The sequence below is a fragment of the Myotis lucifugus genome, unplaced genomic scaffold (genome assembly GCF_000147115.1).
Source record: "Myotis lucifugus unplaced genomic scaffold, Myoluc2.0 scaffold_145, whole genome shotgun sequence".
Classification (NCBI taxonomy): domain Eukaryota; kingdom Metazoa; phylum Chordata; class Mammalia; order Chiroptera; family Vespertilionidae; genus Myotis; species Myotis lucifugus.
Genome location: NW_005871193.1, coordinates 1,475,700 through 1,491,964, shown reverse-complemented (window position 1 = coordinate 1,491,964; position 16,265 = coordinate 1,475,700). Strand labels below are relative to the sequence as shown.

At 41.0% G+C, this 16,265-nt stretch overlaps 2 protein-coding genes across 17 annotated transcripts in view; one reads left to right on the top strand and one right to left on the bottom strand.

Annotated features, from left to right (window-relative positions):
• SRGAP2 (SLIT-ROBO Rho GTPase activating protein 2) overlaps nucleotides 1-643 on the bottom strand; it is a 239,460-nt gene extending 238,817 nt beyond the window's left edge. For all 14 annotated transcript variants that reach the window (XM_023758976.1, XM_023758978.1, XM_023758979.1 and 11 more), the window contains exon 1: nucleotides 505-643. The gene's annotated coding sequence lies outside the window, so the exon portion shown is untranslated. The remainder of the gene's footprint in view (nucleotides 1-504) is intronic.
• FAM72A (family with sequence similarity 72 member A) overlaps nucleotides 1-13,354 on the top strand; it is a 14,197-nt gene extending 843 nt beyond the window's left edge. The window contains exons 1-5 of one of the 3 annotated variants that reach the window (XM_014460932.2): nucleotides 730-902; nucleotides 2,010-2,283; nucleotides 4,851-4,928; nucleotides 7,211-7,335; nucleotides 12,164-13,354. In XM_014460932.2, the coding sequence (XP_014316418.1) occupies nucleotides 2,132-2,283; nucleotides 4,851-4,928; nucleotides 7,211-7,335; nucleotides 12,164-12,258 (450 nt within the window). In that variant the 5' untranslated portion in view covers nucleotides 730-902; nucleotides 2,010-2,131 and the 3' untranslated portion in view covers nucleotides 12,259-13,354. Of the gene's footprint in view, nucleotides 1-729; nucleotides 1,652-2,009; nucleotides 2,284-4,850; nucleotides 4,929-7,210; nucleotides 7,336-12,163 lie in introns of those variants that run through there. The other 2 variants (XM_023758985.1, XM_023758986.1) reach the window with 2 other exon arrangements.
• Nucleotides 13,355-16,265: the final 2,911 nt, after the last annotated feature.

Below are 16,265 nucleotides of genomic sequence, written 5' to 3'. Positions count from 1 at the left end.
GTGGAGGTCTCAGATACGAGTTCGAGAACTTTGACTCGAAGAGGCTTCCATGGGCGGGTCGGAGACTGGGTCCGGGTAAGGCCACTGAAGCCAGGGCGAACACCTCTTTTGGGTGCACGGACTGGAGACCGAGTTGGGGCACCGCGGAATTATCACCGGGGTCCTTCCAAGGCCGCCACTCCCAAAACGTTCCGACCGCAGAGCGCTTGGGGAGGGGGGGCTGGGTTCGGGCCTGCGCGGCGGCGTGAACCCGGGCACAGCCCCCGAGCGGTGCGGTGAAGGGCGGGGAGATGCCGTCCTGAAGAGTTCTTCAGGCCTGTATCAGAGTTTTGGAGAGGGTCACAGGGGGGTTAGGGGGGGTGGAGGGATTGCGGGCGGCACCGCTAAAGCGATGCAGCAAGCAGCATCTGCGCCCTCTCCTTTCCGCCCCAACCCGGGTTTGTGCAGTCAGGGCTGTGGTCCCGCCGCCGGGAGGAAGGAAGGGGAGAGGGAAGGAGCCTTTACCTGGCTCTGACGCGACGGGTCCCAGGCCCCCGGGTCCGCTTTCCACTCAGAGTTCTCCTGCCCTCTCGTCCCCGCCACCCGCTCCTACGCAGATTGGTCCCCTAGTCCCCTCCGGAGCCTCCGCCAACTCCGCAGGACCCCGCCGGGAAGCAGGACCCACCCCTTTTGCCAATCACCGCCCGCATTCTATCGACCGATAGGGCCTGTAGCCAATAGGAATAGCTGATCCCGAGAGGCCAGGAATGAGGAGGCGGGACTGGCGAAGCTTGGAGGCGTGACTAGCACTCCCGAGGCGTAGTCACGGGGTAAGCTCCTCCCACTGTGGCCGAACCCTAAAGTAGAATTAATGGGCGGGATTAAGTTGGAACCAGCAACCAAACACGAATTCTTGAGAAAAGGTACGACCAATTGGACCGGGGTGGGGAGGAGGGGCGTTGGGGAGAATTTTAGCCAATAGAGAGTAGAGACCAGAGTGGACTGTAAGAACGTCTTCCAATCAGGAGCGCAAAGGGCGTCCTGGCTTCTTCCACTAGAGCCGGAGTAGGCCCGCCCAAACCTCCAGGAGCCCGCCAATGAGGCCGGCGGCGGAGCCACGCTCGGCCAACCAGAAAGCGGAACCGATGTCGGCACCGTTACTGGGGCGGGGCGTACGGTCCCCTCGCCACTAAGATCGCGTCCGCGGCTTCCGAGCCTTCCAATGCAGGACGTGGGCGAGCTCTAGTTCTCCCAATCGGTGCGCGGCGATGGAAATTCAAACTGACAGCCGGTTTGGAAAGGCAGAGCGAGCGGAAGGGGAGGCAGAAAACGACGTGTTCGGTGACCGGGATCCCAAAGTCGACTGAGCCCCCAAAGCGAGCCCCACCACCACCACCACCACCTCCAACACCGCACGTTCTGGAGCGGCCGCTCCGGGAGAGGCCTGGAGGGAAGGCCGCGGGGAACCGGGGGCACGAGGGGGGCGCGAGAGCCCGCACGCTGAGGATTGGGGGCTGCCGCGGGAGAAGCGAAGCCGGGGGCCGGCTGGGACGAGCCGAGCGGCGGAGGTTCGCTGCAGGACTGCGGAGAAGCAGGGACCCTCCCGGTGGGCAGGGCTCAGGGCATTTCCGAACCCTGGGAAGAGGAGAAAGATTTCCTGGAAGAGGCGTGGGTAGGGAGACCGCCCGCGACCCGACAAATAGGAATTGGAGCTCTCGGGGGGAGGGGCTTGGGAGAGGAGAAGCTTTAAATGCCAGGGAATTGCTGAAGGAGGGGGAGCCAGAGGAGAGGATCCTTGTAGACGGGAGGAAGGGAAAACGGCAGACAGTTCCCGAGGCCCTAGCAGCTGCCCGTTCCCCCCCCCCCCCCCCCGAATCCTCCGGAAGTCAAGGATAAGCAAATTTCAAAGGGAAAACCCAAAAAATTGCTGCTGCTCTCTCCTGTTCCTGCTCAATAAATATTACTTTTACCCTCCCCGGGTGGGGGGGGGGGGGGACAAAAAAAGAACTAATTTTCCTTCCCAATTTTAGGGCTCAGAAAAGCTCGAGGCCTCGCCATTTTATTTTTAGCCCCGGGGGAATCCACCTAGGAAGGGTCTTGCTCTTTGGTTGCATTTTTTCAAATCCCACGCCACATCCTTGCCCGGGACGCCATGTCTACCAGCAGCTGTAGCTTCCAGGACCGGTGCGTGTCCATCCTGTCTTGCAAATTCTGTAAACAAGTGCTCAGCTCTCGGGGCATGAAGGCTGTTTTGCTGGCCGACACTGACATAGACCTTTTCTCTACAGACATCCCTCCTACCAAGTAAGTCATTTGCCGGTGGCGGGCAGCGGACGGTAGCCTTTAACTAAATGGGAAGATGTTAGGGCTTGGACCTCGGAGTCAACCAGGGGATTATCATTTTGGTGTTCCAGCCACTCCCACCAGCCTGATGATCCCCTTGGCGTATAACTAAATGGGCAGACTGTCTGGACAAAGTCTGTGGTTTAGCCCCAGTGGTCAGTCCTGATGTAATGCTTCTAGTCATGTGACCACACCCCTGAAGCTGGATGCCCAACTATCCTGTCTCACTGGATCAAGGCCATGACCTAGAGACTCTAGGAAATTCAAGCAAGCTTTTTTGTACTGTTGGAGAGGTCAAGTTTTTCTTTTTCTTTTTCTTTTCATATTTTTATTGATTTCAGAGAGGAAGGGAGAGGAAGAGAGAGATTGAAACATCAATGATGAGAAAAAATCATTGATAGGCTACCTCCTGCACACTCCCCACTGGGGATTGAGCCCGCAACCCAGGCATGTGCCCTTGACCGGAATCGAACCCGGGACCCTTTAGTCCCCAGGCTGCCGCTCTATCCACTGAGCCAAATCAGCTAGGGCATGTTTTTCATTTTTATCCATCGTTTTCCACACACACACCCCAAAAAAATTAATAGTTTTCTACCATTATTTGCGATTGGCATGCTTATTCCATTGTCCTTATAATTCAGTATTCTTTTCTCAAAAATCTCCTTTTCTGAGAGAGACAGGTTTGTATGGGATGAAATAAAGACTTACCCTTTAAAGAATCCTTGTCTTCCCATAAAGCCTATTTTGGATATCATGCATTCACTTGTGTAATTCAATCCTCTTTAATTGTTTTCAGTCACTACCCACTTTCGGGTATAGTAGAGCCCTTAAGAATTTGCTTCCTATTTGGAAAAATAACCATTTTATTTGACTCAAATATACCTTTTTCTAGCTCTAAAAAGTACTTTCTCCATGATCAACATAGCCCTTAAATGATTTTCAAGATTTAGCTCTTTATTGAATCTTTATCATTAAAGTGAAAGAGTGATTATCCATAATATGGGTGAATAAGTAAGTATTCTTTGGACACAGCCAGAGGAGGCAGGCTAATAGTTATAATAATTTAAAGTGAATTTCATGATAATAATAGAAACTTAAAAACATTTTTTTAGCCTGCCTGGCGTGGCTCAGTGGTTGAGTGTGAACGCATGAACCAGGAGGCCATGGTTCGATTCCCAGTCAGGGCACATGCCCAAGTTGCAGGCTCGATCCCCAGTGTGGAACGTGCAAGAGGCAGCCGATCAATGATTCTCTCTCATCACTGATGTTTCTAGCTCTCTCTCTCTCTCCCCCTCTCCCTTCCTCTCTAAAATCAATAAAAACATATTTTTTTTAAAAAGAAAAAAAATTTAATATAGTGAAAGTCGTGAAATTTTCCTGAATTGGTTCAAGTGTAGTCATGCCTGATGACAACGTTACGTATTGCAAAGATAAATGAGTTAATATTTAAGTACGTGTGTGTGTGTGTGTGTGTGTGTGTGTAAAAAAATCACTAGACAATAAATCTGGAACCTACTATTGCAAAGGTCCTATGATTAAAATAGTAACTCATTCATTTTTACAATAGCTATGGTAAGTGATGAGACAGTCATAAGAAGGTTCATTGTTAGAGGTTAGATAAGAGTCTAGAATAGAGTTGGATCTTTCCTATTGTCTATGCTTCCTTGTAAGAGTTATAAGAGTATGGATTAATGTTTGAAAATCAATGAGCACATAAGGTTTTTAAGTGGAAGTTTTGTCATATTATGTTGAGCTCACAAATATTAACTGACTCTTGCAAAATATACTATAGTTCTATTTCAGACTCACTTTTAGCTCTTTGGGCCTATAAAATTCATACTAAATCACAATCAAAAGTACAGTTGATAGCAAGGACATGGAAAAATTGGAACCCTTGTGCACGGTTGGTGCTAATGTAATATAGGGCCTCTGCTATGGAAAAGCATAACAGTTCCTCAAAAATTGAAAATAGAATTACCATATGATCAGCAATCCCGCTTCTGGGTATATATCCAACAAAATTCAGTGCGGGACCTAGAAGAGATATGTGCACAGCCATGTTCTTAGCAGCATTATTCACAAAAACCCAAATGTCTGTCAATAGCTGAGTGAATAAACAAAATAAGGTATATGCATACAATGAAATATTATCCAGCCTATCACATACTACAATATGGATGGACCTTGAGGACATTATGCTAAGTGAAAATAAGCCAGTCTCAAAAAGACAAATACTGTATGATTCTACTTACATGTGGTATCTAAAGCAGTCAAATCCATAGGAACAGAAAGTTGAATGATGATTGCCAGGGGCTGGGGGGAGAGGGAAATGGGGAATTGTTTAATGGGCATAGAGTTTTAACTTTATAAAATGAAAAGGGTCTGGAGATTTGTTGTACAACAATGTGAATATACTTTACAGTTCTGAACTATACACTGAAAATGGTTAATTAATACATTTTATGTTATATACATCTAACAATTTAAAAAACATACATTTGACTATCTCTACACTTTTCTCTCTTCAGCACAGTGGACTTAATAGGAAGATGCTATTATACTGAAATCTGCAAATGTAAACTGAAGGACATCGCATGTTTAAAATGGTATCTATGACAATATTCTAAATAGCCCTGGGTTTGGGAGATGGATGTTGACACCAAAGCAGACACAAAGGTTCAGTGGACTGCATCGAGCACTGGTTATAACCCTTGCAATGAGCCATTGCAAGTTGCATATGGAATTTAAAATTTTCCATTTGTTACTAAGAGCTATTTTTTAAAGGGCCTGTGGCACTTTAGATTTGTATATGATTTTGTAATTTCTCAAGTTCATTGACAAATATCTGCTTTAATTTTTAGAAAAAGACAAGTAGTTTAGAGGGAGGAAAAAAACACCTGGATTTAGTCATAAAAATTAGGTTTGAGTCCTGGCCCTACCCCTACTCTCTATTTGATCTCGAATAAACTTAAAACTCTAAAAGATTTCTCATGAGAGGCTAAGGAGAGTTGAATCCTAAAGAATGAGAAGGAGACAGAGAAAGAATATTCTAGGCAGAGGGAATAGCAAGTGCAAAGGACCCAAGGTAAGAAGATGCTTTAGATCAGGGGTCCTCAAACTATGGCCTGCGGGCCACATGCAAATACAAATATTGTATTTTTTCCCGTTTTGTTTTTTTACTTCAAAATAAGGTAGGTGCAGTGTGCATAGGAATTTGTTCATAGTTTTTTTTTAAACTATAGTCCGGCCCTCCAACGGTCTGAGGGACAGGGAACTGGCCCCCTGTTTAAAAAGTTTGAGGACCCCTGCTTTAGATGTTCCAGGAATAAAAGGAGAATGGCAGTGTGGCTGAGACTTTGTGAGCATCTGGGAAGAATAGTATGAGTACATTAGAGATGTAGTCAAAACACAGATAATCTAGGGCAGCGCTGTCCAATAGAAATATGCAAGTTGCATATGGAATTTAAAATTTTCCAGTAACCACATTTTTTTAAAGTAAAAAGAAACAGGTGACATTAATTTTAATCATGTATTTTATTTAACTCAATATATGCAAAACACTATCATTTCAATATGTAACCAATATAAAAACATTATGAATGAAATGTTTTACATTCTATTTTTTATTCTTATTCTTTCAAATCTGGTGTCTGTTTTATACTCCCAGCACATTTCACCTCAGGCTAGCCACATTTTAAGTGCTCAGTAGCCACATTTGGATAGTGCAGATCTAGACCTTGGTATGAAGGAGTTTATTTGTTTTTCTTTTTGGCCAATGGGAAGCCACTGAAGGGGTTCTAAGAAGGGAGCAAATGATCTGGGATGTCCCTACTCGAACGTTAGCTCCATAAGAACAAAAACCTTGTCCACCCTGTATTTCTAACACCTAACACAGAATACAAGCTCAATAACATTAGTGGAATGAATGAATAAGGGCAGTACTGAAAGCCACAAGAATAGTCTTACGAATAACAGCCAGTCCTAGTCCAAGAACAACTTTTGTTTTCATTCGTTTGCCTTTCAATCAGATTATGATTAGAAGATATATTTTAGGTGGGCTGGTACCTCTTATATAGTATTTTTTAATAGGCCCTCACAAAAATAACTCACTCTCACATCTCACTGGATGAGAACAAGCTATAATAAGACTTTTTACACCTTAAGGTGTAAGCAGTTCATGTTGTCATTTTTTTAAGTGCCTACTAAAACATTCCCTGTATATTCAATCTATTTAATAGTAACCAGATAAGAAAAAAAAACACCAAACCCTGTAGAAGAGTAAGGTACTTATAATCAGATGCATAATCGTGAAGACTGAAAACTTTTGCAACTTTCTCTAGAGGCTATAGATTTGCTTTACTTCTGAATTCCCTCAAAAACACAGACTAAAATTAGAGCAGCCAGCTTGTGTTTGGTTTACAGGGGCTCATGCTGTCTTCCTACTCCTCCATCTGTTGAAACAGTTTTTAGGTCCTGGCATGGAGCTAGAACATGTAAGAACCCAACTTGTCACTGTCCTGAGGATAGCAAAAACCTTTTACCCACAGATCTGAGTTTATTTAATATATTTTGTGTGCACAGCACATCAATTTGGAGTTCTTTACAGAGCAAATCACAACCTTATGTCATCTGGAAGCTAGCTTCTCAAGGGAAAATGCATAAAATACTAGCAAAGAAATGGAGAAAATGTTAGTATTATTTCACTTAAAGTCTATTTTGCCACTTGACAGTAGCACTGTAATCATTATTAGAATAAATCACATCCCAAAGATCCCAGCAATGGAGGATGTTAGGAGGAAGTGAGGTCTTTATGTCATCTATTTACATTAAAAATGCTTACATGGTCAGGTGTTACACAGCCTCTAACAATATTTACTTTCTTTTTTAGTGGGAACATTGTGGGTTATCATGTGATTGTTCCATGTTGCTCCTGCCTTCTCTCCTGTAACAATGGGCACTTCTGGATGTTTCACAGCCAGGCAGTTTATGGTATTAACAGACTAGACTCTACAGGTAAGAAACAATTGACTGGAACATTCCTATAACATTTGTCTATCAACATCTGAGTGAAACTCCCGGTAGATCATTTCAGGACTCCCTCTGAGACTTTACCTGGATTGGATCTACTAGACTGAAATGTCAATCATATTATCCCAAACACTTATGGATACTAGTAGCCAAAATTCATTGCCATTTCTATTTTCATCATTTTATTTAAGAGCCTCAAACTTAGCAGGATTTCTTGCCCGCCCCCCCTTTTTTTTCAGAGAGAAAAGGAGAGAGAAAAAGAGATAGAAATATCAATGATGAGAGAGAATCATTGATCGGCTGCCTCTTGCAAGCCCATGACTGGGGATTGAGCCCACAACCCGGGCATGTGCCCTTGACCAGAATTGAACCCAGGACTCTTCAATCCTCAGGCCAATGCTCTATCCACTGATCCAAACAACTAGAGCTCTTATCCTTTTTAAATTAACTTTTTTTTTTAAATCCTCATCCGAGGACAAGATTAGAGAGAGGAAGGGAGAGTGAGCAAGCACGAGAGAATCATTGATGTGAGAGGGAAACAATTGGTTGCCTTTTGTAGGCGCCCTGATCTGGAATAAAACTGTCAACCTTTGGGTGCACAGGACAATTCTCAACCAACTGAGCCACCACAGCCAGACTTAAATTAACATTTTAATTCTTTAAATTCTGGTATTGATACATATTATCAAGTATGCATAATCTCATCGATGTGAGTTATTTTTCATAGCATGGTAGGGAAGACTTCTCATGAGAGGCTAAGGAGAGTTGAATCCTAAAGAATGAGAAGGAGACAGAGACATGTTATATACATCTAAGTACACGTGTGTGTGTGTGTGTGTGTGTGTGTGTGTGTGTTGAAAAAAGAAAAATCACTAGACAATAAATCTGGAACCTACTATTGCAAACCTACTAGACAATAAATCTGGAACCTACTATTAAAATATTAACTCATTCATCTTTACAATAGCTATGGTATTGCCTCTTGCAAGCCCACAACTGGGGATTGAGCCCACAACCCAGGCATGTGCCCTTGACCAGAATTGAACCCAGGACTCTTCAGTCCTCAGGCTGACGCTCTATCCACTGAGCCAAACCAGCTAGGGCTCTTGGCCTTTTTAAATTAACTTTTTTTTTTTTAATCCTCATCCAAGGACAAGATTAGAGAGAGGAAGGGAGAGAGAGAGAACAATATTGTATATGTGATAGTCAAGTGTGTGTGTGTGTGTGTAAGAAGGGAGGGATGGAGGGAAGGCTGAGGCCGTGGGGAGTTGGGAGGGAAGATGACTAGATAACATGTATTTGGTGATGTTGCTTTAAGATGAAAATGGACATTTTGACATCTATATTAATAAATTATGATGGAATTTTAGTCAAAGGAAATATTTAATATCAATATGTCATACTAATTATTTAGTAGGAAAATACTGCAACCAATTCTTAAAAGATATTTACATAATACATTTTATATTGTCTAGAGCCATTCAAGTTTTGTTATAGGACATGTTTTCAATGTCTAATACCTATTTATACAACAGACCAAGTTGACATTTAGTGGGACATTTTTAGTGGGAACAAGTTTAAAGAATTTGACAACCCAAATTGGCACGAACACTCGGGTTTTTTAATGTATATTTTAGTCTTCTTCAGAACTTAAAATATATTCCTTTTTTAAAAGTATGATTTCCCTTCACAGACTAAAAACAAGATCACAAATTGTAAAAGCTAGGTCGTCAGGGTCTTTAAACCCTCCAATTATGGTTGGGTTTTTAGAGACTCCGATTTTTTTTTTTATCACCTGGCATTTAATTGTGGCTCTCAACCATGTGGGGGTCTTAATTTAAGACTCTAGCACGTTAAGAGGGCCATTTTTGAGCAAGGACTTATCTGAACTTCCCTAGGTGACATACAGGCTTCTAATTTAGGTTTCCAGTTTTAGATTTGTGTTGCTCGTGGGACACATTAAAGGAAGTTTCTGCTTTGATATTATTTTTTTCTGCTTCATGGAATTTAAAACACAGGGTGGAGATTTTTCAATTTTGATTTACTTCTTAATATTGGTCAATTTTTCAAAGATAAAAGCCCGGCATTCTTGCATTTGCATTGAATCTAATCCATGAGAAACACATGTATCACAGGGTTTCCTTCCTCCCTTCTTAACAGAGGAAGGAAGGTGCTGCTTCTGACAGATCCAATCACTTAGTTTATTTTTTCTTCTTTGAACCAATTGTGCTGAGCTACTCGTGTCTCTGTGTATTGACTCCAAGAATATTAGACTTCTCCTTTGTAACCCTAACACTATGATTTAAAGCAGGATTTTCTAGATGCTTGGCATACAACAGGGTTCCTCATGGCTGTTGGAACTCTCCTTGAAACACCTGAGTCAGCAGCATCAAAGGAGTACATACACAAGCTTTATAAAATTCTAGAATGTTTAGACTGAAAGGGCCCCAAAAAGTCTATGTTCTAGGCTTGCCTATACATGTAGACCTGATTTCCTCTCAGTTCTTTTTTTTTTTTTTTTAATATTTTATTGATTTTTTACAGAGAAGAAGGGAAAGGGATAGAGAGTTAGAAACATCGATGAGAGAGAAACATCGATCAGCTGCCTCCTGCACACCCCTGACTGGGGATGTGCCCGCAAGCAAGGTACATGCCCTTGACCAGAATCGAACCTGGGTCCCTTTAGTCCGCAGGCCGACGCTCTATCCACTGAGCCAAACTGGTTAGGGCTAGACCTGATTTCCTAAGAAGTTCCTGAGGAAGCTTGGGAAACCTCAGTTCACCTTCACTGGGGTGGGTAAATGCCTCCAAAGGCAAATTCACTTCAACTCTCCATTGACCTTTATGGGTTCTAATTGGCCATTAGATTTGGCCTAGTGATTCCGTACTATCCTGTCAGCTCTCAATGCCATCTGACCAGAAGCAAAACAATTCATTCTTGGGAAAAAGGTGCTTTATATTATGAGCAATTTAAACAGACAAAAAATTACAGAAAACAATATGATAGGCATCTATATACATCAAACAGATGCTAATTCCTTGCTTTTTTATATTCCAGTATCTCAACTAAGATAGATAGTTGATTGTTTCTGTTGTTTCAACAATACAACAGTGCACATTCTTGTACACGTCTCCTCAGGCAACTGTGCGAAATGGACAGTTAGAGGAAAGGATGGGCGATGGGTCATATTTGCAATATATATAATTTTTTTAATTCACACAATGGAATACTCTACAGAAATAAAAGAAAATGAGCTAAATCTGCACATATGGGTATAGGTAAATCTCAAAAACATAATGTCTAATGAAAACATAATGTCTAATTAGAGCCCTGGCTGGGTGGCTCAGTTGGTTGGAGCATCGTCCCACACACCAAAAAAGGTGCAGGCTCAATTCCCCATCAGGGTACATACCTAAGTTTAGGGTTGGATTCCTGGTCAGAGCATGCATGGGAGGCAACCGATCAATGTTTCTCTCTTCCTAAAATCAATAAACATATCCTCAGGTGAGAATTGAAAGAAAAAATACAATTAGAAAAGATACATATAATACCATATTGTAAAATTTTAAATACACAAAACAACAATATATATAGTCTGGTTGCATGCATTTGTAGTAAAAGTAGTAAAAACATCCATGGTGTACTGATAAGGGGTGGAAACTGAGTTCAAACCAAATCTCCAAATCCTGGCTCATTCCATTCCAAGTGGCCACAATCTTGGTATGTGTGGAGTGGGTATCCAGACTTGCTGGGTCGCGTGTGCCCACACTGCCAACTGGACAGCTTGAGATTTACTTTCTTGTAAGACTTCATTGGCTCTTCTAAAGGTCAATTTTTTTCCAATTTAGTGCTTTCAAGGTATAATATAGTACATGCCCAGAATAAACCATCTCATTATCCTCTACCATATATGTGGTCTTATATTATATACAAATGCTGGATTCTTCAATATGAAAGCTGACTGACCTTTCACGATGAGAGGTGTTAGGTAATTTTATTTATTGTAGTGACAGCTACAATCTAGTTCTAAAGTTGACAATTCTACCTTGACAACCTCTAGACTAAAATCCACGTATATCAAGTATTGTTCATATTGTAACTGGCTCCAAAACCTTGCTTTTTTTAATCAGAAAAAAAGGCGCCAGCTATTTCCATGCTTGTTGAAGAGATGAGTGACTTATTCAAGTCTTTCCCTCCAAAGAGATACTTAATCTAAAAGGATCTGCCAAAACCGGTTTGGCTCAGTGGATAGAGCGTCGGCTGCGGACTGAAAGGTCCCAGGTTCGATTCCGGTCAAGGGCATGTACCTGGGTTGCTATCAAGAATTATTGTTCATGTGCAGGAGGCGGCTGATCGATGTTTCTCTCTCATCAATGTTTCTGACTCTCTATCTCTCTCCCTTCCTCTCTGTAAAAAATCAATAAAATATATTAAAAAAAAATAAATAAATAAATAAAAGGATCTTGTGAGATCTCCATTCATTAAAATAGATTTGAAAAGTATCACTGTAGAGTTATTATGGCATAATGTAGCTAGAGGCAAGCTTTGAGTAAATGGATTCGTAAGATCCTTTTGAGTCCTAAGATTTTAGAATTCAAGATTTTAGAATTGCTTAAAACGGTTGAAGAATATGTATGTCCTAGATGAATTATATTAGATAATTTTATTTGTGGTACATTCTTTCAATGCTTTTTCTCTTTACTGCTAACACTATGGTTTAATGTAACAATGTTAACATAAAGGTTTCATATATCATGTTCTGAGTTATAACAGTAATGAGCACCAAATAACTTTGTGACCTTTTCCTTTCAGGTGTTAACTTCCTACTTTGGGGCAACTTGCCAGAGATAGAAGAGAGTGCAGATGAAGACATGTTAGATATCTCAGCAGAGGAGTGTATTAGATGAATAGGAGAATAGACTTATGATAGATATAATATTTAGACTTTTTACTATTTAAAATGTATATTAATGGATCAACTTTAAATTGTTAGTAAGGATTTTCCAGTGATTTCTTTTTTTAGAAAACCAAAATGGGGCATTTGTTGATTTATTTATTTGCTGTCTTAAATTAATGACCTGTTTAATTTGAGCCAATGTAGTTCTTTTCTTCTACTTCTACTTCTTTTTCTTCCTCTCTCCATTCATCAGCCCAGTATAGGTGTATTCTTACCTTCACATAAGAGACTTTTTTCATGTGCCACTCAGCTACCTCCCAATCTGGGGAAGTTTTTCTTACAACTAGATGCCAGGCATATTATTTTACATTCCTGAATAAGGGGCATTAGTACCCACACATATATCAACTGTGCATATATCCATGCATAAATCCACACATATAACCATGTATACATATGTGATGCTCAACTTGGAAATAAACCTTAACAGAGAATTTTAAAAAACAAGCTGATAGGTTTCCATGGGTACTAGTTATCATATGTTATTTTGGTGACAACTACTTTAATGTGGAGCAAGACTTTGTGAATCAACAAATATAACACATTTTTAAATGTATGGAGAAATCCTCTTGATTCCTCAGCATGATGTTAGATAAATGAATTTGTCAGAAAATTATCAATACATATACTCTGTACCAATATTATTTATTTGCCTTCTTCTAAAGTCATATGGATACTGTATTATGAAAGCCAGATAAACCAAACCTCTGTCTTTAAGTTACCTCATTCTCTGGGGCTTTCTCTATAAATAGCAAATTTTAAATATGAGTAATCTCAGTCCCAACCCTTAAATAGAAAAACAAAAACAAAATCTAAAGAAGGGGTTTGTTTCAGCCCTTGTGCATTATAAAGAGAGTTGGTTCTTTTGCAAGCTACATTCGGAGCCACACAGAAGTAGGAAACTGGGATAGTGTTGGATTCTGGTTTTGTGTATAGCTAAAATCAGTGTATAGCCTCAACTAGTATCTCAACTGTAGGTGTTTTGTCAATAATGATACCAAAACAGACTGAGTTGCAGTTTTGTAAATAAACTATTGTCCTGAAAATGATCAGCCTTCCTTTAATTTTTTACTGTACCTACTTTTCTTACCTAAAAATATTAAAGTATCGAATATAGTCACTAACATGTTTTGAGTGCTTACTGTGTGCCAGACACTGTTGTAAAATGCTTTACACATTTAATCCACTTATTCCTCTTATTCCATAGGAGGTAGGTGCCATTGTTTCTCCTTCGTTACTGATAAGGCAGGTGAGGCCTGGAGAGGTGAAGTAGTTCGTCCAAGGCCACTTACCTGGTCAGAGGTATGGCCAGATTCAAACTCAGGCAGATCTGCTCTTCATTTTCATACTGTTGCCCCTGAGCAACTTCAGACGGTCATCAACTATATAGTTTTACTTAGCCGGATAACAACTGCCCTGTTATGTGAGGGCCTCAGTGACTGATTTCAAGATTGAGCGAACTCACACTGGGTCATAGGGTAAAAGTGACCTGTGGACTCTGACAGTCATTTACCATGAACCAAGATAGGAAATGCTGTTACTAGTACCTGAGAAACTTTTCCAAAAGTCTTTCAGACTGACCATCAGCACTGACAGGATCACCAAAAGAACCAAAGGGATGAGTGGAACAGTTTGTTTTTTGGTTTGGGATTTTTTTCTTTAAGTTTTCAAAGACTCTGAAACAAGGTGGCATAGTGGATAAATAAAAAATGTATAAATTGATACTATATTACGTATACTACTTCAGTTAATCTGTTCAATTAGAGAAGAAAACTTTAATGCTAAAGTAGAGGATGTGGGAAATTTAAATTCAACAGAGTTCATCTGGTTTCCTTCTGCTCGAGCCTGGTTGACTGGGGGGCTCTTTGAAGAGCAAAAGCGAGACAAGCACTGATTGAAGCAAGCCCCAAATGCAATTCCACTCCAGCAGGAAAATATTTCGAATTACACAGCTACTTTTTGGCAAACTGAGCTATGGGAAGGCCAAGTCTAAGCTGAAAATGGGTTCATAATGTTTTATCTAGAGAAATATATTCATGACCCTATTTTTTAATAAAAGCAAATTACACACTCTGGTCCAAAGACCAAAGCAAAATCACATATGTGAATTTAACATACATTCTCTAGGCCTAGCAAATTCCTAGGCCTAGAAAATCCATTGAGGCTTTGGTTCTCTTCTAATATTTGATTCGATTCAACACACCTGTATTATGCTCCTGTGGTGTACTAAGAATTGCACAGTGACAGGCTCCTGCTTGCCTTCATGGTATTGGGGAGAGAATAGAACTTCTACTTAATGCATAGGGTTAAGTGATTTATCAAAGGCATTCTTAAAGTTCAATGACTCCATAGATGAAAGAACACTCATTCTGAGTAGTAGGAGAGAGTGGGAGTTGAGAAAACTACACAGAAAAAAATGATACTTGAGCCAGGCTCTGAAGCACCGTTAGGGGTTTGCCAGCTGGGATGGAAGTCCTGGGCAGAGAAAATGGTGTAAAGAAATGGACCAGATTTAAAAGTATCTGGTTATTTGGTAAATTATAAGTGGCCTTCTATTCCTTCCAAGACATGTAATGAGAATTCATTAGAAGATAAAGCTACCAGGGAAGTTTGGGATCTTGTTATGAAGATTATTCTGTGCCATTGTAAGTTTAGACTTGATCCAGGAGCAATGTAGAGCTAGTGAAGTTTTTAATTAAGCAAGAGAATAAAATGATCAGATTTAGGATGCTAGCTCTGATGGTAAAGTGCAGTCAAGTTTCGTTTCCTAGTGTCCTTTTTTGATGCACTTAACAACTTGATCATGAAAATTATATTTATTGCTTTTACCCTTTGAACATATACAGGCTTTTAAGTTCCCTGAATTTCTTGCCTTTCATGAAACATCTGGTCTGCAGTGGGGCAGTGCGCTTTTTTCCCCTGTTCCATCTTGTCATTCCTGAAGTTCAGAAGTTCAAAGAAGGGACAGTGAGTCATCAGCGCCCTCACTATGGCTCCCCCCACCCCTTTATCTTTGTCCTCAAGTTAGTTTCTCAATCTCAAACTCAGGCACTGATGAGTGAAGCCTAATATTAAAGCCGTAATATTTGAATAATCCCTGGCTCTGAACACCAGGTCTTTAAATATTACTAATCTGGGAGATTATCCCACAAAGAACTGCTCTTTTGACCTCTGAGTCACATGTGGCTGATAAAGAATGATCTGTATTTCTTTTCTCCACAAGGAGGGAGTGACTATGATACATAAATCATTATATATAAAATATCTAACTAATCTATCTATAATAATAAAAGCATAATATGCTAATTAGGCCAGGCGACTTCGAGATGACCTTCTGGACAAAGCCGCTGCTGTGAGGGAAGCCCGGGTCCCAGGTGCCAGAGGGAAGCCGGTGCCAGCAGCCGGGGGAAGGAAGGCCTACTCTTGCACGAATTCTGTGCATCAGGCCTCTAGTTAGAACATAAAAGGGGAGTGGGGAAAGGTAGAAGAGAATATGGATTAAGTAGTCTTGCTTCAGCCCTGGCCCGGTAGTTCAGTTGGGAAGAGTGTTGTCCTGATACTCCAAGGTTGCGGGCCCTGGTCAGGGCACACACAAGAATAAACCAATGAGTGCATAAATAAGTGGAACAACAACTCTCTCTCTCTCTCTCTCTCTCTCTCTCTCTCTCTCTCTTCCCCCTCCTCTTTCTCAAATCAATTTTTAAAAAATTAGTCTTGCTTAGGTGATGCATTACTCGATGAAGGCTTTCTCTATTTTAACATTCATGCTTATAAAAGGAAATGGTTTCCTTTTCTGCCTTTTTTTTTTAACTTTAAAAGCAGCCTAAACCATAGTTTCTTTCTTGCCTGGTATTGAGTGTATGCCAAATCTACCCTAAAATGCACAGATGGAAAAAATTAGTCTACGTCTGTGGTACCTCTGGGGTGGAATATTTTTAGGACTTAAATCTTTAGCTA